General features: G+C 43.2%; 1 protein-coding gene across 1 annotated transcript in view; it reads left to right on the forward strand.

The window, feature by feature from the left end:
* The window catches only part of LOC147703534 (extracellular calcium-sensing receptor-like), a 401,340-nt gene that overhangs the window by 365,302 nt on the left and 11,506 nt on the right, over nucleotides 1–24,532 (forward strand). Inside the window, exon 5 of the mRNA XM_086929504.1 lies at nucleotides 13,138–13,261. Within this exon, the coding sequence (XP_086785630.1) occupies nucleotides 13,138–13,261 (124 nt within the window). The remainder of the gene's footprint in view (nucleotides 1–13,137; nucleotides 13,262–24,532) is intronic.

A 24,532-nucleotide genomic window follows, 5' to 3' on the forward strand; every position in this document is an offset into this window, starting at 1 on the left:
GGCCTTCCCCTACGTTAACGATTCATACTACGAACCGGCACAAGAACAACAACAACCACAGCAATTCGGAGGAGGGAGAAGAGGCAGAGGAGCCAGATTCCAACCACAAAGACGAACACCTGCAAACTGGACCTTTGATAATACATCCAGTGAGGATGAGCCTGAGCCAGGACCCAGCACCAGCAGAGTAAGATTCAACCAATCGGAAGCCTCCAACACTGACCTGAGTACCTTGCTACGGAGTTTTTTAGAACAGGGACAAGCGTCCAACAAGGGACCGGGACAACAAGGGAAAGGAAAAGGACGCGGCAGTCGGCTACCACAACAATGGCAAACATTCTCCCCACGACTGACACGGAGCAGGGGAAAGAAGCCACTGTGATAAGCATTGTGGTAAATTTGTCCGACCATCAATTAACAATGGAGGAAGAACGTGTACTTAACAAAGGGCTGGGATTCGTTCCCACCCCGATTCATGATGCTTTCAAATGCCGGACGGAGTTTCATGAGACCATGAGAAAGATTAAACTGAAGAAATTCTTCGCGAAACAACCTTCTGAAGAGAGTAAGGGCTTCAATACCAACCTAAAGAAACCTTCAACTTTTTGCCCCCCTACCGGGACATTAGGCCCTGAAGTGGCAGTATTCGAGGCCAAAGTTCTAGAGGAAATTGGAAGGATAGAAAATAACAACAAACCAGGTGGATTTAAAAACATGACGAAATGTGATTGGGAGGCAATGAAGTCCCTCCAGAGGAATGACAACATCACTATAAAAAGCGCCGACAAAGGCGGAGCCATCGTTATACTAAACACCTGTGATTACGAGGCTGAAGTTCGCCGTCTACTCAATGTGAGAACAAACTACCAACCTCTCACCAAAGATCCCACTCCAGATCTGATGAAAGTAATAACTGATATAGTGGGGACTGCAAAGGAGAAGAAGTGGATAAGTGCAAAGGAAGCTGAGTTCCTCGTTAATACCAATCCCAGGACCCCTGCCTTCTACATCCTGCCGAAGATACACAAGCCGGCCCGGCCTCCGCCGGGTCGGCCTATTGTATCCGGTATCCAATCCATTTTGGAGCCCCTATCTCAGTTCGCTGATTATTTTCTCCGTGAATCTGTGGTAACCCAGAAATCATACGTCAAGGACACCATGGACATCTTAAAAGTCCTGGACCAAATAACATTTGATCCTGCCAACGAATACATCGTGACCATAGATATAGAGTCTTTGTACTCATGTATCCCTCAGGATGCCGCACTAGTGGCCGCATCTAGAGCTTTGGCCACACAGGAATGGTTTTACGACGCTCCACAAAGCTTTGTGTTACAGTGTGTGGAAATCGCTCTAACAAGAAACTTCTTCTGCTATAAAGATGACCTCTTTCTACAAGTGACGGGAACGTCTATGGGGGCTACGATGGCACCTAGCCTTGCCTGCATTTATGTAGGCCAATTTGAGGAGCACATCATCGAATCAGATGTCAATCCCTTCAGAGACCACATACGTCTCTGGAGGCGATATATTGATGATGTGCTCCTCCTTTGGACAGGGGAAGAAACCATCCTGGTCCAATTTTTAAATTGGCTAAATACTCAAGATAGGAGTCTGCGTTTCACCTGGAATTACCACCACACAAAGGCAGTCTACCTTGATCTGGACATTGAGGCCTCTGAAGGAGGTTTTCACACAAGTGTGCATCAAAAGCCGACCGATAGAAATTCATTACTGTCATACCGGTCATACCATCCAAGAGCACTCAGGGACAATCTCCCTGTGGGACAATTTCTCAGGTACAGGCGTAACTGCTCATCAACAGAATTATATAAGGAACAAGCAGGAGTCCTAAGTTCGAAACTGGAAGCACGCGACTACCCACTGAAAGTAGTCAAGCAAGCTCAGAAAAGAGCTTTGAATACACCGAGAGCAGCCTTGTTAGAGACACAAGTCAAAGAAAAGTCAGACTGTCTTCCTGTAGTCATGACCTATGACCCCATGGCTACAAAGATCCGCCAGTCGATCAGGAAACACTGGTCTCTACTTTCAACAACGGACTTCAAGATGCCACCACCAAGATTTGCTTTTCGAAGAGCGAGTAACTTGAAGGACAAACTAGTCCACACCAGGATTATTGGAAGACGAGAAGCTGAGAACACCACCATCCCTAATGGACACTTCCCATGTGGGAGCTGTTCGGTATGCCCCATGACAAAGAAAACCACTAACGTGATTCTTCAATCTGGAAATACTTGGTCACTGAACCATTTCAGTAACTGCAACACGAACAATGTGGTGTACAGACTAAAATGTGAGTGTGGTCTGGAATACATCGGACTCACCACACGTAAGATCAAACTCCGCATCCAGGAGCATGTCAGTACAATAAGGATTGGAAAACTGACTACAAAGCTAGTGCAACATTGTCACCGCAATAAACACACCTTCACCTGGGTAGTGTTGGAGAGAGTGATGGGCGATGCGCAGTCTGTGGAAAGACGTTTGATCAACAAGGAAGCTCGCTGGATATATCAAGAGCAAAGCGAACAGAGAGGGCTGAATGAACTACTGGAATGGAACAAGTTGCGTTAACCATCTGAAAAGTAGTCTTCCAGCGCAGTGGTCTGTTGTCCCTTTGACTGGTGGTACTCCTCTACCCCAAAAATTAAAATGACGATTAGGTGTTAACAGCTTATAATATAACATCTACATTAGAGACCCTGTGAAGACTGAATATTTACATCCCAGTAGAACTGTGAGTTTCATCATATCATATGTGAGAGGCCTCATTAGAAGTTAACACCTGTTAGGACTGAATACCTCGATCTTAGTATAATTGTGACCCCCATTACACCACATTTGATATGCCCTCATTAGCCTCAAATACCCTATCTGACTAGGCTAAAACATCTGATATGTCCTCATTAGCCTTTAATAATCTTTTTTCGCCCTTGGACCTTCCCACGCCTACTACAGGGTGTTTACTGCCATTATAAATCCTTAATTACACTGCAATCTTGTGGAAATTGTCAACCTCTGTATTCCACTCTAGTTTTAAACGGGACACATCTAACTGTACCGGGTTATTTCAAAAGTGGAGTTATTTTAAAAGTGTATGATCAGCTAAAAATATTCATGTATTCCGATTAAGAAATATCGACTTAATGGCTATATTCCACCCTATTCCATACTTATTTGCCCGTCCACAAATGGCCGTGCAGTTCGCCAGTAGACCGGCATTAAACATTAAGAGAGCCTGTGTCCAATCACGTTTGCCGAAAACCGGCAACCGGGCCCCGTGACATCTAACACTGGGGACCAATGGGAATGCGTGTCATGCAATTCAGGAACCAATCAAAGTCCTTGGATATCGGCAGCTTTGGCCCATGTGACCAAACACCGCGGACCAATCCCAGCGCGAAAGCACTCGTCTCCCAAGCCGGTAAAATAAACATCTTTTCACTCGGTCGGCGCTCGAGGGTTGAGAGGACGCCGACCGCTACTCTGACACAGCCGTGAGAGTACTCCTATACAACCTTACGTCATATCTCTGATTTTTATAGCATAAGTGTGGTCACCTTAACCTGGCTTCCCTACCATTCACTGCACAATCAAACCACCAATAAGCCTGCACTTTGAGAATGGACAAAAATTGCCTGGCTTTCACGAATGAACAGATCGCGGCAATTTTTGCACGCCCATCATTATTTGAAGGGAATCCCCTCTCTGGTAATAACAAAGTCAGAGAAGAATGGGAGAAATTAAGTAATTTGAAAAAGAAACATATAAGAATTGCCCTGCATGGGGCCCTTATGACTGAATACTATCAGGCTGGGGCCTCACCTGCAAGTCTCATAGTAAGAATCAAACCGCGGATCTTCCTTGACGATAAACAGTTCCGACGTGATTGGAGCTTTATCGCTAATAAGTGTACCAGGGACTGGTTAATACTGATAATAAGTACAGCTCAGAGATTAAGTGAAGAAGTGCTTAAGGAGATTGTAGAACTTGAGGAGGCCATCAGTCGGGACAGTAGTTTTACTGACGCAAAAGACCATCTGCAAAAAATTCAAGACGATCTGGAAGAGTATAAACAATACATGATAACACAGAAAATAAGGGGATTGCAGCGTAATCTACAACGCTACACACATGAATGGGCCTTCCCCTACGTTAACGATTCATACTACGAACCGGCACAAGAACAACAACAACCACAGCAATTCGGAGGAGGGAGAAGAGGCAGAGGAGCCAGATTCCAACCACAAAGACGAACACCTGCAAACTGGACCTTTGATAATACATCCAGTGAGGATGAGCCTGAGCCAGGACCCAGCACCAGCAGAGTAAGATTCAACCAATCGGAAGCCTCCAACACTGACCTGAGTACCTTGCTACGGAGTTTTTTAGAACAGGGACAAGCGTCCAACAAGGGACCGGGACAACAAGGGAAAGGAAAAGGACGCGGCAGTCGGCTACCACAACAATGGCAAACATTCTCCCCACGACTGACACGGAGCAGGGGAAAGAAGCCACTGTGATAAGCATTGTGGTAAATTTGTCCGACCATCAATTAACAATGGAGGAAGAACGTGTACTTAACAAAGGGCTGGGATTCGTTCCCACCCCGATTCATGATGCTTTCAAATGCCGGACGGAGTTTCATGAGACCATGAGAAAGATTAAACTGAAGAAATTCTTCGCGAAACAACCTTCTGAAGAGAGTAAGGGCTTCAATACCAACCTAAAGAAACCTTCAACTTTTTGCCCCCCTACCGGGACATTAGGCCCTGAAGTGGCAGTATTCGAGGCCAAAGTTCTAGAGGAAATTGGAAGGATAGAAAATAACAACAAACCAGGTGGATTTAAAAACATGACGAAATGTGATTGGGAGGCAATGAAGTCCCTCCAGAGGAATGACAACATCACTATAAAAAGCGCCGACAAAGGCGGAGCCATCGTTATACTAAACACCTGTGATTACGAGGCTGAAGTTCGCCGTCTACTCAATGTGAGAACAAACTACCAACCTCTCACCAAAGATCCCACTCCAGATCTGATGAAAGTAATAACTGATATAGTGGGGACTGCAAAGGAGAAGAAGTGGATAAGTGCAAAGGAAGCTGAGTTCCTCGTTAATACCAATCCCAGGACCCCTGCCTTCTACATCCTGCCGAAGATACACAAGCCGGCCCGGCCTCCGCCGGGTCGGCCTATTGTATCCGGTATCCAATCCATTTTGGAGCCCCTATCTCAGTTCGCTGATTATTTTCTCCGTGAATCTGTGGTAACCCAGAAATCATACGTCAAGGACACCATGGACATCTTAAAAGTCCTGGACCAAATAACATTTGATCCTGCCAACGAATACATCGTGACCATAGATATAGAGTCTTTGTACTCATGTATCCCTCAGGATGCCGCACTAGTGGCCGCATCTAGAGCTTTGGCCACACAGGAATGGTTTTACGACGCTCCACAAAGCTTTGTGTTACAGTGTGTGGAAATCGCTCTAACAAGAAACTTCTTCTGCTATAAAGATGACCTCTTTCTACAAGTGACGGAAACGTCTATGGGGGCTACGATGGCACCTAGCCTTGCCTGCATTTATGTAGGCCAATTTGAGGAGCACATCATCGAATCAGATGTCAATCCCTTCAGAGACCACATACGTCTCTGGAGGCGATATATTGATGATGTGCTCCTCCTTTGGACAGGGGAAGAAACCATCCTGGTCCAATTTTTAAATTGGCTAAATACTCAAGATAGGAGTCTGCGTTTCACCTGGAATTACCACCACACAAAGGCAGTCTACCTTGATCTGGACATTGAGGCCTCTGAAGGAGGTTTTCACACAAGTGTGCATCAAAAGCCGACCGATAGAAATTCATTACTGTCATACCGGTCATACCATCCAAGAGCACTCAGGGACAATCTCCCTGTGGGACAATTTCTCAGGTACAGGCGTAACTGCTCATCAACAGAATTATATAAGGAACAAGCAGGAGTCCTAAGTTCGAAACTGGAAGCACGCGACTACCCACTGAAAGTAGTCAAGCAAGCTCAGAAAAGAGCTTTGAATACACCGAGAGCAGCCTTGTTAGAGACACAAGTCAAAGAAAAGTCAGACTGTCTTCCTGTAGTCATGACCTATGACCCCATGGCTACAAAGATCCGCCAGTCGATCAGGAAACACTGGTCTCTACTTTCAACAACGGACTTCAAGATGCCACCACCAAGATTTGCTTTTCGAAGAGCGAGTAACTTGAAGGACAAACTAGTCCACACCAGGATTATTGGAAGACGAGAAGCTGAGAACACCACCATCCCTAATGGACACTTCCCATGTGGGAGCTGTTCGGTATGCCCCATGACAAAGAAAACCACTAACGTGATTCTTCAATCTGGAAATACTTGGTCACTGAACCATTTCAGTAACTGCAACACGAACAATGTGGTGTACAGACTAAAATGTGAGTGTGGTCTGGAATACATCGGACTCACCACACGTAAGATCAAACTCCGCATCCAGGAGCATGTCAGTACAATAAGGATTGGAAAACTGACTACAAAGCTAGTGCAACATTGTCACCGCAATAAACACACCTTCACCTGGGTAGTGTTGGAGAGAGTGATGGGCGATGCGCAGTCTGTGGAAAGACGTTTGATCAACAAGGAAGCTCGCTGGATATATCAAGAGCAAAGCGAACAGAGAGGGCTGAATGAACTACTGGAATGGAACAAGTTGCGTTAACCATCTGAAAAGTAGTCTTCCAGCGCAGTGGTCTGTTGTCCCTTTGACTGGTGGTACTCCTCTACCCCAAAAATTAAAATGACGATTAGGTGTTAACAGCTTATAATATAACATCTACATTAGAGACCCTGTGAAGACTGAATATTTACATCCCAGTAGAACTGTGAGTTTCATCATATCATATGTGAGAGGCCTCATTAGAAGTTAACACCTGTTAGGACTGAATACCTCGATCTTAGTATAATTGTGACCCCCATTACACCACATTTGATATGCCCTCATTAGCCTCAAATACCCTATCTGACTAGGCTAAAACATCTGATATGTCCTCATTAGCCTTTAATAATCTTTTTTCGCCCTTGGACCTTCCCACGCCTACTACAGGGTGTTTACTGCCATTATAAATCCTTAATTACACTGCAATCTTGTGGAAATTGTCAACCTCTGTATTCCACTCTAGTTTTAAACGGGACACATCTAACTGTACCGGGTTATTTCAAAAGTGGAGTTATTTTAAAAGTGTATGATCAGCTAAAAATATTCATGTATTCCGATTAAGAAATATCGACTTAATGGCTATATTCCACCCTATTCCATACTTATTTGCCCGTCCACAAATGGCCGTGCAGTTCGCCAGTAGACCGGCATTAAACATTAAGAGAGCCTGTGTCCAATCACGTTTGCCGAAAACCGGCAACCGGGCCCCGTGACATCTAACACTGGGGACCAATGGGAATGCGTGTCATGCAATTCAGGAACCAATCAAAGTCCTTGGATATCGGCAGCTTTGGCCCATGTGACCAAACACCGCGGACCAATCCCAGCGCGAAAGCACTCGTCTCCCAAGCCGGTAAAATAAACATCTTTTCACTCGGTCGGCGCTCGAGGGTTGAGAGGACGCCGACCGCTACTCTGACACCGGTAACACCCTCCTTAATTGTATTTAGGCTGTAAACTAAGCGCAAGGTAGGAGTGAGCTCAAATAATTGAATCCTTCGTTTTTCACTTTCCAGTAAATTGCTTGAAACGGGGAGTAAGGACCATGCTCACTTAAGGGAGCTGGATTTCGATTTTAACACAATTTCACCACTGGTATGAGAGACAAATCTGCAAGCAGGGTAATAATGGAATTTTTACATTTATTTACCTATACAGCATGGTGGTTTGATAGAGAGTTTGTTATGCAGAACATAGTGAGGGACACCAGGTGACCGCACTTTTGTTTGTTTATGTTACAGCACCCAAGCTTCAGTGTCCCTTGCAGTGGCATTTAAAATATATTGCCCTGAAGAAATTGCCGAAAAATCAAAGGCAATGAAACATGTCGGCTGTAAGTAGAGAGAGAATCGATTGGTAGTATTTTCTCTCTTCTTTTTTAGTATATGTGTGTTCACTGTTCTGCAACAGAGAAGGGAATGAGAATAAAAGTTTATGGCCCCAGTTGCTCAGTGACTTATATGTTAAACGTTACATGTTGTTAGTTTTGTCACATATAAGTTGTGTCCACTGCACCATCCACTGTCCTTTTATTTTTGAGGGTCGAGACACTTTTTTGGTTTTAGCTTGATGGCACCGATGATGAGAACAGGGCCATCCTGGTGAGTACCAACCAGGGGTCCCATTGGTGGTGCGCCCGTGAGGTGCCATCTCGCTTCTTCACACATTTTTTGTCTGTGCTGTCTTGTTTGTATTTATCAGAGAGGTTGTTATTTTAAAGAGGCAATAGATTGAAACATCTTAGGATTTTCTTCAGACTTAAGAGATCCCGTGGATAACGAATTTCGACCATGGATGTTTACAGTCCAGCAAATGAGTATTGCCATGAGGACTAGGACTGGTGTTGTTTATTAGCTTTCAGAGTGGAGGGCGTCCTAGTTCTGTTTGTCTTCCCTCTAGACTCCCATTTGTGTAGTGCCTGAAGGAATACCACCAGCGCATAAGAGACACCAAACGGACCTTCATTAGAGACAAGATCCAGACCAACCCGACCAACATCAAGGAACTGTTCAACGTCATACAGCAGCTAGCAAAACCCACCTGCGAAGCCACAGACGTCACACCATCCCAGGAACTCTGCGACAAGCTCAGCTCCTACTTCCATCTGAAGAACAAGGCCCTCTACGACACCTAAGTGAACAAATGACGAGCACCACCCCCCTACCCACCGTCACCGATAAGCCGACCATCACGTCCTAGGATCCCATCGACCGTTGAACTCATCACAGCGACCATGAAGATAACCCACTCTGGAGCCCCTACAGACCCCTGCCCACCATACATCTTCCACAGGGCTGCCACCATCATCGCACCCGAACTAGGACGCACCATCAACGCCTCCCTCAGATCCGGCCCCTGCCCATACGACTGGAAATGGACGGAAGTTAAACCCCTTCTCAAAAACCATCAGCCGACCCAAAAACTACTGGCCCATCTTGCTCCTCCCCTTTGCAGCCAAAGTCACAGAGAGACTTGAAAACACCCTGCTGACCACCTTCATAGAAGAGAACTCCATCCTGGATGCCTCCCAGTCAGGATTCTGCAGCAACCACAGCACCAAGACCGCCCTCCTCCCCACTACTGACCACATCCGTATGCTACTCGACCAATGACACACTGCAGCCCTCATCCTTCTAGACCTCTACGCAGCCTTCAACACCGTTTCACATCACACTCTCACAGCCAGACTGCATGACGCAGGAATTTAAGGAGCCGCCCTCGATTGGATCCAATCCTTTTTCTCCTGCAGAACCCAGAGGATCCGACTCCCTCCCTTCCTCTCCAAACCCACGGAAATCAACTGCGGGGTACCCCAGGGATCCTCAATCAGCCCCACACTCTTCAACATCTACATGGCCCCCTCACCGCCATCGTCAGACAGCATGGGCTCAGCATTGTATCCAACGCCGACGGCACCCAGCTTATCCTCTTGCTCACGAAGAATCCCGAAGACACCGGACTATGTTTCCAGGAAGGCACGAAGAACGTGGCAGCCTGGATGAAGGACAGCTGCCTGAAGCTAAACTCAGAGAAGACTGAGGTCCTCATCCTTGGTCCCTGCATCTCCGCCTGGGACAACACCTGGTGGCCATCCGCCCTTGGGAGCCCACCCACCCCTACAGACCATGCTTAGAACCTCAGCATCATTTTTGACCCCTCCCTAATGCCGTCACCTCCACTAGTTTCAACTGCCTTCGCATGCTCCATAAGACCTTCAAGTGGATCCCCTCCGACTGCAGAAGGACTGTCACTCACGCACTCATTACCAGCAGACTGGACTACGGCAACACCCTCGCTGTCGGAATCAACAAAACTCTCCTGCGCAGACTCCAGACCATCCAGAACACCGCAGCCAGACTCGTACTCGGGATACTGCACCATGAGCACCTGACCCAACACCTACAAGGCTTCCACTGGCTCCGCAGACACAGAACCGGCAGGAGAGCTTTCCCCTACATCGCAGCCATAATGTGGAATAAGCTCCCTGTGAACATCAGACGCTCCCCAACCATGCACATGATCAGGAAGGCACTCAAGACCTGGCTCTTCGACTAATCCGGAGCAGCCCCCCCCCCCCCCCCCCCCAGCGCCTTGAGACCCTCACAAGTAAGTAGCACGCTACATCAACCCCTGATTGATTGATTGATAAAATCCTGAAGTGTGATGCTATTAAAGATTCAAATAAGGGCAAAACAAATCAGAACACATTACTTGGTGATGTGCAAATGACAAGTTTTTGCAGAAACTTGACTTCTAAACACTGCTGTACAGTATATAGTTTTATTAGTAAAACCGCATGTCACTTGCAGATTTTGTGGCTATTTCAATAGAAAATGTGCTGAGTGCAAATGACAGTATGCTACCACTTCATCCTTTAGATACATATTTATTAAAAGTTGTAGTTTTTAAACATGATTTGAGAAACATTCTTGCCCCCGCTATGATGACAACGCTGTTAATGAACTAAGAAGCAAGTCAGGGGTAATTTTATTCTATATGTATTATATATAGAGCAAAAGCTTAGTCTATTAACTCGAACAAAAGAGTTTTTTGTACAGCAGACATGCTGAACAAATATATTTGAAGGCGCTATCATATGTGATATGGAAGGAAATGGTGGCTCAGTGAACTAAAATATTTGCCTAGGATCACTAATTTGAAACCAGTTTATGGGTCAAGAGCATTACCATTAGGTCGAGTAGATTAATTAAGTCACCAGACCAGCAGGTCTTGTAACAATTTTATGATTTTTCAAGGCCTGATCACTTCTGTCTTTTCTCACTCCTTTCAAACTTCTCTCTTCATTTTTACTTCTTCCTTGTTCTCTCTCTACCTCCCTCCCGCTCCTGTCCTCTTGCCCTCTCTTTCCCCATCTCCCTTTCTCGACCCCTTTTTCTCCCTTTCACTCACTGTCCTTCTCTCCTACTCTCTTCCTATATCTCTTCATTATCCAATTTCCCTTCTTTATTCTACATCTACCTCTCCACCTCTCTCCCCCACTGTTTTTCTCTCACTTTTTCTCCCTCATTCCATTTCACGCCCTCTTTTCTCTCCCTTTGGATCCCTTTTTTACTGAGTATCTTTTCCTCTTTCTCTCTCTCCATCTACCATTCTACCTACCTCTGTTTCCCTCTGTCTTTCTCTCATTTTTTCTCCCTCATTCCCTTTTTCTCCCTCTCCATTTCCCCTTCCCGTCCTTCCACCCGCTCACATCCTCTCTCCCTCTACTTCACAGACTCTCTCTCCCACTCACCCTGTCCTTTATTGCCTCCCTTCCTACCTCACTCCTCTTTCATCTTTCTTCCTCCAGACTTCTCCCTCTCTCTCCTTACCTCTCTATTCCTCCCTTTCTGACCCTGCTTTTCTCTCACTCGCCCCATCCTGCCCTCTTCATCACACCCTTACTTCCCTCTCCCTTCTTCATTCCCTCTATCTGTCTCCCTCCCACTCTCACTCTCCTCTATGTCCCTCTCTGCTTTCCTTCCTCACCTTCTCTCCATCTCTCTTACTCTCTGTCCGTCCCATTCTACCTGCCTCCTTCCCTTAAATTTCCCCCTTTCTTATCATTCAATTGGCCCTCTTTCTCCTCCTCCTCGTACTCTCTCCTTCTCACTCCCTGCCTCTTACTCTTCAAATCTCCATTCTTCCTTCCCTCGCTTTTTACCCCTCTCTATTCCCCCCTCCTTCCGCCCCCTCACTTAGGGCCTCATTTATGAGAAATGACGCATTGCTGCGTGAAAGCAGCGATGCGTCACTTCTCATTGTGCACTCCTTGCGACATGATTGATGCGTCATATTTATAATATGGTGCATCATGTCGCAAGGAGTTACAGATACGTCAGTATTTCTGACGTATCTGTAGGCGTAAAAGTGACACATTGCTGGAGTGTGTCACAAAAGTGACGCAGCTCCAGCAATGTGTACTTTCACATGGGCAAGTCCTATGTTGTTAGTGCCTGCGTCAGTCTTACGCCTGCCATGAAGCAGGCGTATGATTTTGACGCATTAGTAGCCAAGAAATGGCGCAGTGAAATTTTATAGATTTCACTGCGTCACTTCCATGACCCTTTCTTGCATCAAAACGCCCTCCTTGCATACATTATACCTGGCGCAGGTATAATGTGGCACAGGCGTTTACAAAGTGACGCATCTACCTAGATGCGTCACTTTGTAAATATGGCGCAACGAGGCACATTTTGTATGCCACTGGTGCGTCACAAAAAGTGACGCACCAGCGGCGTAAAAGTGACGCACAGCCTTATCAATGAGGCCCTAAATTTCTTCCTCTTCCTTTGTTTTTCACCCTCTTCTTCCCCCTCTCCCTGACTCCCTGCTCTTCCCCATTCTTTTTTTCTCTCCTGCTCCTTCTCTTCCCATATGTCCCTCTCGACTCTCCACCTCTTCTCCTCCTCTTGCCCCTTATCACCTTGCATACCCTTTCTCAGCCTTCCCTCTCTCATTCCCCTCACATCCTATTTCTCCCTCTTTCTCTCTCTATCTCTTATTTACTCTCCCTTCTCCTGCTCTCTTCCTCAGTTTTGCTCCATCTTTAGATTTTAACAATGTATTGTTTATGTATAGCTCTGTGATTTAGTGCAATATTTTCTTTCCTCGGGGCTGTAGTCTATTGCTTTCTTGGGCAGTCAAAATCATGAAAATCTACTGGTAATTGCAGGATTTACCCCCTTATTCCAGGTAGCATGGCTCAGCTGCTCAATTTGTACCTCCATGTCCGTTGAAGAAATTGAGACTTCCACTGCTATGCCTTGCAAAGTGACTCCATATTCAACATATTTGATGGTTTGGTCTTTGCTTGGCTGGGCACATCGGTTTTTGATGCATTATGTATTCTAATTGTTTAAAATAATAACCCTTACACTCAGGTACCCATCTCCATCTGCAGCAAGTCTTGCATTCCAGGATATCGAAAATCAGCTATAGAGGGGAGGCCCAGATGTTGCTTTGAGTGTGTCCCGTGTTCAGATGGAAGCATCACCAACCAAACAGGTGGGTCATTTCAGCAATGTTCAGATCCTGACAAAATGATCAGGTAACTGCATTTTTGAGTTTATTTATTTACTTAATTTGTTTGTTTTAAATACCCCTTGTGACCATATGCCTTTTTTAGGCTGCTCTATAGAGTGACACTCATGAGAACACATTCCCTTTCAAATACATTTCATCCTAACTTGAAGAATATCAAATTACTGCAATGTATTCTGGGCTTCACTGGAGGAGAAGCATGTTTTACCAGAAACTCTTCCATTGTTTGTATGTTACTACCTCAATAGCATTGTTTCTATTGAAATGGATTCCACTTCTGTTTAAGGAGAGGGGTCTCCAACATACAGCAGGTTCCCTTGCCCCTACACATTTAGAAGATTCACCTGGTGCAGGAGGAATAGGCAGGCAGATAAGGATGTTGTCAATAAAGGCAAAATACCAGAGAATAACCATTGCTATCAAGCCCACTATTAAATTGAAGGATAACACTAAGGGGTCCATTCAGATGTTGTTAGGAAGGGCTCCGAATCGGATTCGGGTTTCCCAAATGTATTCGGGAGCCCTTGTTTCTGAACGACCAAGTACGATGCCTGGATACCGTAAGCGCAGAATGAATTGTTTCCGGAATGCATTTGGACAGGATGAGCCTTCCGGATCCGATTCGTACAGCTCTATGGACTTGGTTTCTGTACAAGAGAGTACGCTGAACGATTAGGACAGCCTTTCTGATTTGGTTTGACTGGCTGCCGGAATTGGTCTTTGGGGTCCGTAGCAGTCCCCCCTTCACCCAAGGCCCTCCAAATCAAGCCCTTAGGGGTACCCATGGGTGCCCTCTTCCCACCCATGCACAGTGTGGCAGGTGCCATGGGGTGCCCGCCACAGGGTGCATGCTTTTTCCCAACAACCCCTTTTTTCAATGGGAGCCTGTGTTCGCGTATGGAACACAGGCTCCCATTGAAGTCAATTGGAGCCCAACCAATTCGTATCTGGAAGCATCCGGATGCATCGTACTTGCTAGGTCGGACTGCCCGGTATACAACGGTTACCACGCATTTTTTACAACGCGGTACCGTTACCACGCTACTTTTACCACGCAGGTCGTTACAACGAAATGCGCTGGGGGGCGCTCCAGGATAGTAAATACTTTAATTTACTATCCAACTCCTTTCCCTAGAGTCCACGGGGACTGGAGTTGGAATAGTAAATTAAATAATTTACTATCCAGCGCCCCTCCACGCAAGTCGTTGTAACGACTTGCGTGGTAAAAGTAGCGTGGTAAGGGTACGCGTTGTAAAAGTACGCGTGGTAACGGTACGCGTTGTAAAAGTACGCGTGGTACCGTCATATATCCGGACTGTCCTGATCCGAGTCGTCCGGAAAGCATTCCGGAACTGATTCGGTCGCAATGCTTTCCAAACGAGAGCAGAATCGGACCCTAAGCAGCAGACAAAGAAAACAGCTAAAATGGTCCATCTCATCCTACCTTAATACACTCTATAAAATAATTATCACGTAAACCTTCTGCCAAAAGAAAAAAAACTTTATCAAAGTATGTGTTAAGGCCAGACATACCTTTAGGTCTTTGCTTGTTTTAGAGAGCAATAGATTTTTGTTTGTGAAACTCAGTACTTCTGTTTGTTAAATGTTTTTGTAAACTAAGTAATCTTCCCGCACTGTAGTTCTGAGAGCATAAATGGGGCAAGAACCACTTAGAAAAACATTGTTCAAAATGTATCAATCAAATGTAAAGAGTTGTTTAGAAAAAATAGATTAATATGTCACACATGGGACTGCAACAAAGCTGCAGAAAAGAAGTTAAGAAAAATATCACCAGTGGGATTACAGGAAATCTTTGGAAAAAAGATAAAAGTAGTTTTAGGTAAGTCACAATTGGCAAGGAATATTATATTAAAGACTCAAAAATGTTGTCAAACGGGATTTTAAGAAAACTTTACAAATCTTTTCGGACATGACCAAGGAAGCTTTAGAAAAAGTTTCAAAAACGTCAATAGTGGGATTACATGAAATGGCAGTAATGGGGGTTCAATGACAAAATATCGACCCTCAAAATATCGCCATACCATAATATTGTGACCAAAATATTGATGTCAAACATATCCTCATCCTATACTTATAATAGTAAGGACACCAATATTCCCCCCAAAATATTGTTGTAATAAGTATCGTTGTATTAAATATATATTTAAAAATCAACATGATAAATATATTAAATAGTAACACTCATTGGAAAAAATGATTTAATATATAGTTTAACAAATATAACAAATACATCTTATAAAAAAACCTTAAACACACATGTATAATAATTAATATATATACTTCATATATCCACCTAATTAATAAACTAATACTTTGAATTTATATTATAATATCAAAATGTTTACCTAATATAAAAATATAACAAATACAAATATATATTTATATATGTATACTTATGCCAATAACATTAAATATTTAACAAACGAACAATTGTAATTAAATTATAAAGTAAACAACCTAAATTTGAGTAAACATATTTTACACATTAAAAAGATTAATAATTATACATATTATAATTTTAAATAAACAAAAACATAATAATATAAATAATAACAATGTAAAATCAATTATAAAATGTAATACACATACTACTTCCACTACAATTTATACAAAAATACGGAAACTTTTATAGTAAATAAATAAACAATATACTACCCTACTTCACACAACTCAAAAATATTAAAACTGGGTAAAGTTTACAAATCTTCCTCCAGTAAATGCAACAGTAATTGTAAAGATCCAAGGGTAGTTTCCGCAGGAGTACCAGGAACCGAAGACAAGCCCAACCCGTTCCCCCTGCACCTATTGCGTCTATCAAACTTTAGAACACAATGGTGGTATGGAGGGAAAGGAGGGAACAAAACAAGGGAAAGAAGGGGAAAAAACAGGACTCCATGGACTGGTATCCCTCAAGGTGGAAGCAGGCGCTAAAAGGAATGGGTTAGGTTAATACAAAACAACAGTAAATAATCATCAATTACTTGATACATAGACTATTTGACTTTACCTAGAAGATGTCAAGCTGTCTCTTAGGTCTACAGGTCGATTTGTTTTCAAGTGTATTTACTGAACCACGCCACCAAATGAAAAACCTGATGTCTGCCTATTAAAGTGAAAGGAAAGATATTTCTCCAGGTCTCTCAATGAATATATAAGAGTGATAAGGTTCATTCCTCTTCTTACCATGCAGTGCAATTTGGTGAACTAAGTATCAGGTTTGTAGTAATTACGGGTCTTCTGATTAGCTTATCTGAAATATAGCAATGCAAACGTAAGCAACAACGAAATCGTATGTCAGTGTAGTAATAATAATTGAGGCGCAAAAGCGCTTTACCCGTTCTTCATGCCCCTGCACTGTGAAAAATGCCAGCTTCCTTAATAACACCAGTGAGTCCAAAGAAGGAAATTAATAGGGGAGGAATCAACCTGGTGGACCACAGCTCCAACAATCCCCTTGGAGAATTCCAAAACCCAAGCTCCGCAAGTCCGGCCAATCAACGGAACTATGCGTCCGGCCGATAGGCGGAACCGCGAAACACAGGCGAAGAGTCCCCAAAGGGAAGGAGAGAAGACAGCCGGCTCAGGAGATAAGGGAATACAGGGAGAATTGAGTCCGTCCAATAAGCTTTGGAGACGGAGGTCCGTCTAATTAGCTCGGGAGATGGAGGCAATGAGGAGACACTAGAAATGCTCCCAGGCTAAGCTAAAAACACAGTAAGCTCCCGATTCAGCAATAGGCAAGATAGGGAGCAGAATACGGAGAACGCCAAACCAGGACAGCAGTGAACCGAAGGAAAGGGCTCTGCGAAAGTGACACGCCACAACCTGCAACGAGAACACTAGAACATGAAGCCCAGAGCAGCGGGGAAGTCAGGCTTTAGGCTCTTGCCTGACCCCCTCTCGCATGCGCGTTACTGGGCGGCCATCTTTGTCTGGCAGCGCAAACTGGCCAGAGAACTGGCAGGAGTGACAGTAATGAATGTGCTGGATTGCAGAGGGGAAACATTTACTATTCCCACTCCAATCAGTACAACAGTAGGAAACGTGTTGCATAGGGGAGGGTAAAATGTACTATTCCCACTCCAATGAGTGCAACACTAGAGGAAGTGTCGACTTGTGGAGGGGTAAAATTTACTATTCCAACTTCAATCAGTACAACAGTAAGGAAAGTGTTGGATTGCAGAGGGGGAAATGCACTATTGCCACTCCATTCAGTACAACTTTAGGGAAATTGTGGATAGCAGAGGGGGGACAATTTACCATTCCCACTCCAGTCAGTACAACAGTAAGAAAAGTGTTGGATTGCAGAGGGGTAACATTTACTATTACCACTCCAGTGAGTGCAACAGTGGGGAAAGTGTTGGATAAAGAAAAATGTAAGTAGGTACAAAAAAACTACAAATACATTTAATTTTTTTAAAAATAAATATAAACAGTGTTAAAAACATATCATAAATAAGTAGAAATATTATTATAAGTTAAATAAAAAAATGTCTATACAAAAAAAATCATGTATTAATAAAAAAATATTTATTACACAATGAACATAACTCATTATCAATTTAATACATAATATTAATTAAAAAGTAATTAACAATTAATCAAAATTAGTTTAATCCCCTCCCCGTGCCCCTACAAAATCCACAATCCAGATCTAATTTTTTTTTAATAATTGCACAATTAACATACTTAATTATCAATTAAACACATATTAATTACAGACTAAATATTAATGTATTAGAATTAATTAACTTCCCACCCTTTACACCTATAAACCCCACAATCCACACCTATAATTAAACTTAAACTGAAAAAGAATTATTGCACAGTTAAAATAATTAATTGCCAAACAAATAATTAATTATTATTTAGCAACTAATTATTAATTAATTAAAAAAACATCACTTCCCACCCTGTATGCGTATAAACCCCACAACTCCGATATAATTTACATAAAAGAATTAATAGTACAATTACCATAATTAAATCTCAATTAAATAAATATATTTTTTTTAAATCATTTATGTACTATAATCAAATTACTTTCCACCCTATGCCCCTATAAACCCACAACCCGCAACAGCAATGAAAATCACTGAAGAATATTTTAATTTAATTTAATGAGTATTAAAGATTTAATAAGGGTATTAAAAAACAAAAACAATAATTATACAAAAAAATACCTCATATACATTGAAAATATGTACAAAAATACATAACAATAATTTAAAAACGAAATTTTAAGCAACAATATATTTGCCAATGATATTAATGACTTTGATATTTTAAAAATAGACATTACTTACCATAACATTGATATTCTTGACAAGGATATTCTTGCCAACGATACTTTCATATCACAATGTTTAGGATATGATAATTTGTTATGGCAATATTTTTTTCCAATATTTAGTCTGAATACCATTAATGGCATGCCAGAAAAACATGGCACTAAGCGAAGTGATTTGAGTAATACATTGTGGAGAATTTGCCAAAGTTATTCCTCAAGAAGATGTGCTTGGAAAGGAAAAACACGTTCTTTGTCAAGGTAATAAATCTGCAAGTAATAAAAACATTGCCAAGTCCTTTTGGTTGCACTGCACAATATCCAGTATCCATAACATTATAAACCTATGTCCAAATTGACAAAGAAATCCTGCAATGCAGCGCAACAAGAGAAGTTGCTGTTACGTGAATGGGAGAGAGCAGAACAGAGCCATTTGTTATTAAGGGGCTGATCACGATGTCGGTCGGAAATCTCCGAATGCCATTCAGTTTGTCCGAATCCAATTCAGGACCTATCTTTCCGACCGATTCGGAAAGGCTTCCAACCAACCGATTACAATAGTCGAAAACCATTCTGACTTGGTTCTGAATGGCATTCGGAGTAACCGAGTCATTCTGAGCCGCCTCATACAGGTCGACGGAGCGCATTTCCGACTGATGTATTATGATGTCGTATTTGGACAGCCTTTCCGAATCTGTTGTTCGAATACGGATCGGCAGTCAGAATCTGACATTGGCGGCCCGTGGCAGGCCCCCCTTCACCCGGGGCCTTCCGAATGGGGCCCGTAGGGGTACCCATGGGAACCCTCTTCAGTACAATGCACAGTGTGGCAGGCACCATAAGGTGTCCGGCACAAAGGGCACAATATTCCCCACCCACCCCTTTTTCAATGGGAGCTTGTGTAGGCGGTCAGACCACAGGCTCTCATTAAACTCAATCCGAGACCGAGTCGGTCGGAATGCTTTCCGACCAACATCGTAAAGATGTGGTGCTGGTCTGCTCCCCCCTGATGTAGCCACTTTAAGCTGGCATGTGCCAATAGAGACAACCTTCGGCCATAATGCAAGACTTTTTGCCGAGTGGTAAGCATACTTTTTGTGCAGGAAGATGTCCCTTCCTGTTTAAAAGATATTCTTTAAAGCTTTTCCCTCTATGTACTCCTGGCCACAGAAACACTGAGAAAATATGCAGACAAAGGACAAACGGCCGCACTGATCCTGTAGGATCTCAGTGCGGCGTTTGATACCGTATTACACAAGCTGCTCATCCAAAGACTAGAGGCTTACGGTATCAGGTGAAGAGTTCTGAGTTGAATGACATTGTTTCTTTCCGGATCGGAGCTTTCAAGTGGCACAACAGACATATTTATCGGAGAGTATTCCCCTGTCCAAGAAGGGTCCTACAGGGTTCAATTTTGAGTCCCACTCTATTCAATTTCTATGTGGGACCACTAGCTGAACGAGTGGAGAAACATAAGGTGTCGATTATTACCTATGCGGATGACACGCATCTAATTGTGCTGCTATCTCAAAATGAGGATCAGGCAGCAATTCGCTTCTCCAAATGTCTAGAAGAGGTGGTAGACTGGATGTCAAACCATTGCCTCAAGCTAAATGGGAGTAAAACGGAGGTAATGGTTGTAGGCAAGGCGCCAACCATATGGTCATCTGCGTGTTGGCTTGAATCATTGGGCCAAATACCCACGCCGCCATAGTCAAAACCAACAGTTTTTATTGACCGTGGTCCTAGACCTGAGAGCATAACATAATAAATTACAAGGTCACTGAATACCCAACCCTTCCGAACAGATTGCGGTGGTGACTTAAAAATACAAGGGTCATGCAATGTCTATAATCACAACATATTGTTTCCTTTGGTGGAATTCATCAATATGTAATACTTCCTTATATAGTATAAAAACTGCATACCGGACAAAATCAATACAAATTTAAATAACTATTAAAACATTTAAAATTTTGTAGCACATAATGTCATTTGGTGGATTGTATAAAGAACGACGTGCTTTATGTACTGTAGAAATCTCAGGCCATATGTAGGTAACCCGATACCGGTAGGTAACGGCCGAAATTACCGAATTTTGGCCGTTAACGACCGGTATTTAGGGTTTGAGATGTAGGAGGCAGGTTTAAGGATTCTGTAAAAAACTGATTCCTTATTTTAAAGAATCAGTAATTACCGAATCCAAAAATCTATATAGGAGGCACTCAAGTAAGTGCCTTCTTGCATTCAGGATTCGTTATTTACCACCAACTACAAGTTGGTGGTAAATATCGAAAACCTTTAAAAAAGCGATTTTGTGCTTTTTTTAAAGTGCCATGTGGCAGACATACAAGCCCTTAGGACATGTATGTGTGCCACATGTGCACACATGAACCATTCAGGGGTGCAACAGGGTGTCAATGTGACACCCTCCCACCCATGAATATGTGCTCCCTATTACCGATTCGGTATTTACCGAATCAGTAATGGTGAATGGCTTCCTATTCATTCCTATGGGCCTCTAGGCCCATAGGAATGATTGAGAATTACCGAATCAGGAAATACCGATTCTTAAATATTGAATCTCACCTATTCGATAATATTTACCGAATTGTTTCCTACATACCATTTACCGATTCTGAAATACCGAATCGGTAAAATTCTGTATATTTAGAATCAGTAAATGTAGATTACCTACATATGGCCCCTCGTTATGTATAAATAATTGTTTTAAAAAACTTTACTTGTTGCAAGTATAATGCTGGACAGGCAGAAATGTTGTGATTTTAAGACCTGTATTCCTTGTGAACATATTAGGCATAATCTTTTATTTCTATTAATGTTATCCCAGTCCCCAGTCACACTTCTTAGTCGCAGAATTTAATGTCTTATAAGTAAAAACATGCTACGAACATTGTGCTCTATATTCAAACTCAAATTTTGCTGCTTTCGTTTTATGGTGCATGAGTATCAAATCCATTCATATCTGACCTGGTAAGAGTATAGGGCCATATCAACCCCATGCTTAACTTGGGGCTTTAGCCCTTCAGGTAACCTTTTGACTCCAGTGAAGCCATAGCCCACAGTGTGTCTTACTTTCGTTTAAATAAGTCTAGGGCGATATTGAAGTTGTTCCCAGAGGTGCTGCCTGATTGCTGCTCAATTAATATTTCTCTCCATAGTAGCTTTCTTAAGGAGCCCTACTCGAAGTGTAGTAAGGAGTATCTCTAGCAGAAGAATGCCATCAAACCCAACACGTATGTGCTGAATTCACCACAAAGAGTACAGGAATAACCAGTGATCAGTTCACACAATCTCCATTGCATACAAGAGACTTGGTAAGATTTTTAGGTGAAACAAAAGGAGAAGTGTGGCAAAGTGTCTCCTGACATCATTAAAGAGATTTCATATGATAATAATGAAGGTAGCTGCTTATTTAGTATAACCCCTGAACTTCATAAAGGACTTTGAGATAAAAATACTGAGTACCACACAGATTTCTGTATTTATTGATATACCTTTACAAATTAAATCTACAGAGGAAATACAAGTTATTATGATTTGTCGGACTGGACACAATGATACAGCAAGGAATACATATTAAAAGGCAGCAGGACACCCTAAAAGGCACTGTACTTCTCATTCAGATAATGAAACAACAAGAGCACATCACCCGTATCCTGAAAATCGAACAGCATTAGCTACGTTTGCTGGTCCACTACATCATCAGAAACAGCGGTATCATTTACCAACTTTGTAAATCACGCAGCTGCTGTTCATGAAGTAGTTTTTCTCCCTGAGAATCATTGCAGGAAATCACCATGTCACAGTAAACAAGGATCACCGTAATTAAGGTCACTGTAAAATTTACTTTAGGCCTGCATCGCAGACAAATCTTGAAGGCCTGTAAGTAAATTGATACAACGTTTTGTGGGTGTGTGCCTCATAGCGCCTTGAAAACTCTTGTATGGTACGCTGTTTATGCGCAAAGGCGCATACTTCCACAACCTGTTGGTGCCTGGCCACATAATGCGTGGGTCAGATGGGGCAGGGCCCAGGGCAGTGTCCCGTCCACATCCTGTGATTCTGGGCAAATCACTTAATCTCCCAGTGCCTGAATGTGTAATGTAAATACGGTGCTCATGTAAAGCGCTCCAATACCTTTGGGTCAAGTTCGCGCTTTATAAAATATGCAAATAAATATATATATATATATATTTGGCTGCATATCAATGTATGTGCAATGTGTATGTGTAAGAATGCATAGCTACGGCGGTCATCACCTTGATGTCGGAAATGCCTCAGAGAAGAACCCAGTCACACCTAGTATCTCCTGCAAGGCAGCGCATCATGCTTGTGAACATATTTTTTGCACACATTGCCTAACGGCCAGCAGCAGTAACAGTCAGACAGAGTCCAGAGAGTCAGAGGCAAATGCATGGCCGTGAATATCATCGCTTTGATGTCAGATATACCTCAGAAAACCCAGTTAAATCTCGGATCTCCTGCAAGGCAGCACATCATGCTTGAGAACATATTATTTCACACACACAGCCTAATGGCCGACTGCCAGACTCAAGAAAGACAGGCAAATGTGTGGCTACATCTTTCATTGCCTTAATGCTGGTATGCCTCGAAAGAACCCCAGTTACATCATGGACCTCCTGCAGGGCAGTGCATCATGCCCACAGCCCCTGTGTAAGAATTAGATAATATATGCCTCAGGCAGATCCAACCCAAGCGTTGACAACTTTGACAAGTGAGTTATGGAAAAATTTTAAATGTTATTGGCAATTAACGATTTAATTCTTCCATAATTTGTCTGCCAACATTTTCATAAGAAAGAGGAAGGGTTCTCTGTTCCTATTCCTGCGTGCCTTCCAAGGGGGAGATGCTGTCAAGCGCAACTTTACCGGGCTAGCACCGCGATGTGCCTAGGGCTGTTTCTATGTATTGGCCTTCATCAGGTCCACTCCAGACAAACTGTCATTGCTGCCTTGAAAGAGATGTGCCTAAGGCTGTTTCTATGTATTGGCCTTCATCAGGTCCACTCCAGACAAACTGTCATTGCTGCCTTGAAAGAGATGTGCCTAAGGCTGTTTCTATGTATTGGCCTTCATCAGGTCCACTCCAGACAAACTGTCATTGCTGCCTTGAAAGAGATGTGCCTAAGGCTGTTTCTATGTATTGGCCTTCATCAGGTCCACTCCAGACAAACTGTCATTGCTGCCTTGAAAGAGATGTGCCTAAGGCTGTTTCTATGTATTGGCCTTCATCAGGTCCACTCCAGACAAACTGTCATTGCTGCCTTGAAAGAGATGTGCCTAAGGCTGTTTCTATGTATTGGCCTTCATCAGGTCCACTCCAGACAAACTGTCATTGCTGCCTTGAAAGAGATGTGCCTAAGGCTGTTTCTATGTATTGGCCTTCATCAGGTCCACTCCAGACAAACTGTCCTTGCTGCCTTGAAAGAGATGTGCCTAAGGCTGTTTCTATGTATTGGCCTTCATCATGTCCACTCCAGACAAACTGTCATTGCTGCCTTGAAAGAGAAAAAAATCTGTCACCAAAGCTCCTTTTCTGCAGCACCACTGCACTTCTATGCATCAGCACTCTCTGCGGCGAAGACATGGCTCAGTTTATTCCCGTGTCTGGCCTTCCACTCAAGGCTGCGTTTGATGAGTGAACGCTGTAAAACAGGTTTTTATCATCCCATTTCACAAAAAGATTGGGAAAACTCAGTGATTTGGCAGTGATAAATGTAGTGTTGTGTGCCCTGGGCCCACATGCACCTTAAATAAGGGACGCAAACACCAAGATGTGGTACTGATAACTGGGCCAGGTTATGTGCACCCGTCCCCTTTTATTAGCAGGGTCACCTGACTGGTGACACATGTGATGGGTGGGTGTATAGTGTATAACATCCA

The sequence above is a fragment of the Lissotriton vulgaris genome, chromosome 7 (assembly GCF_964263255.1).
Source record: "Lissotriton vulgaris chromosome 7, aLisVul1.2, whole genome shotgun sequence".
In the NCBI taxonomy this organism is placed as follows: domain Eukaryota; kingdom Metazoa; phylum Chordata; class Amphibia; order Caudata; family Salamandridae; genus Lissotriton; species Lissotriton vulgaris.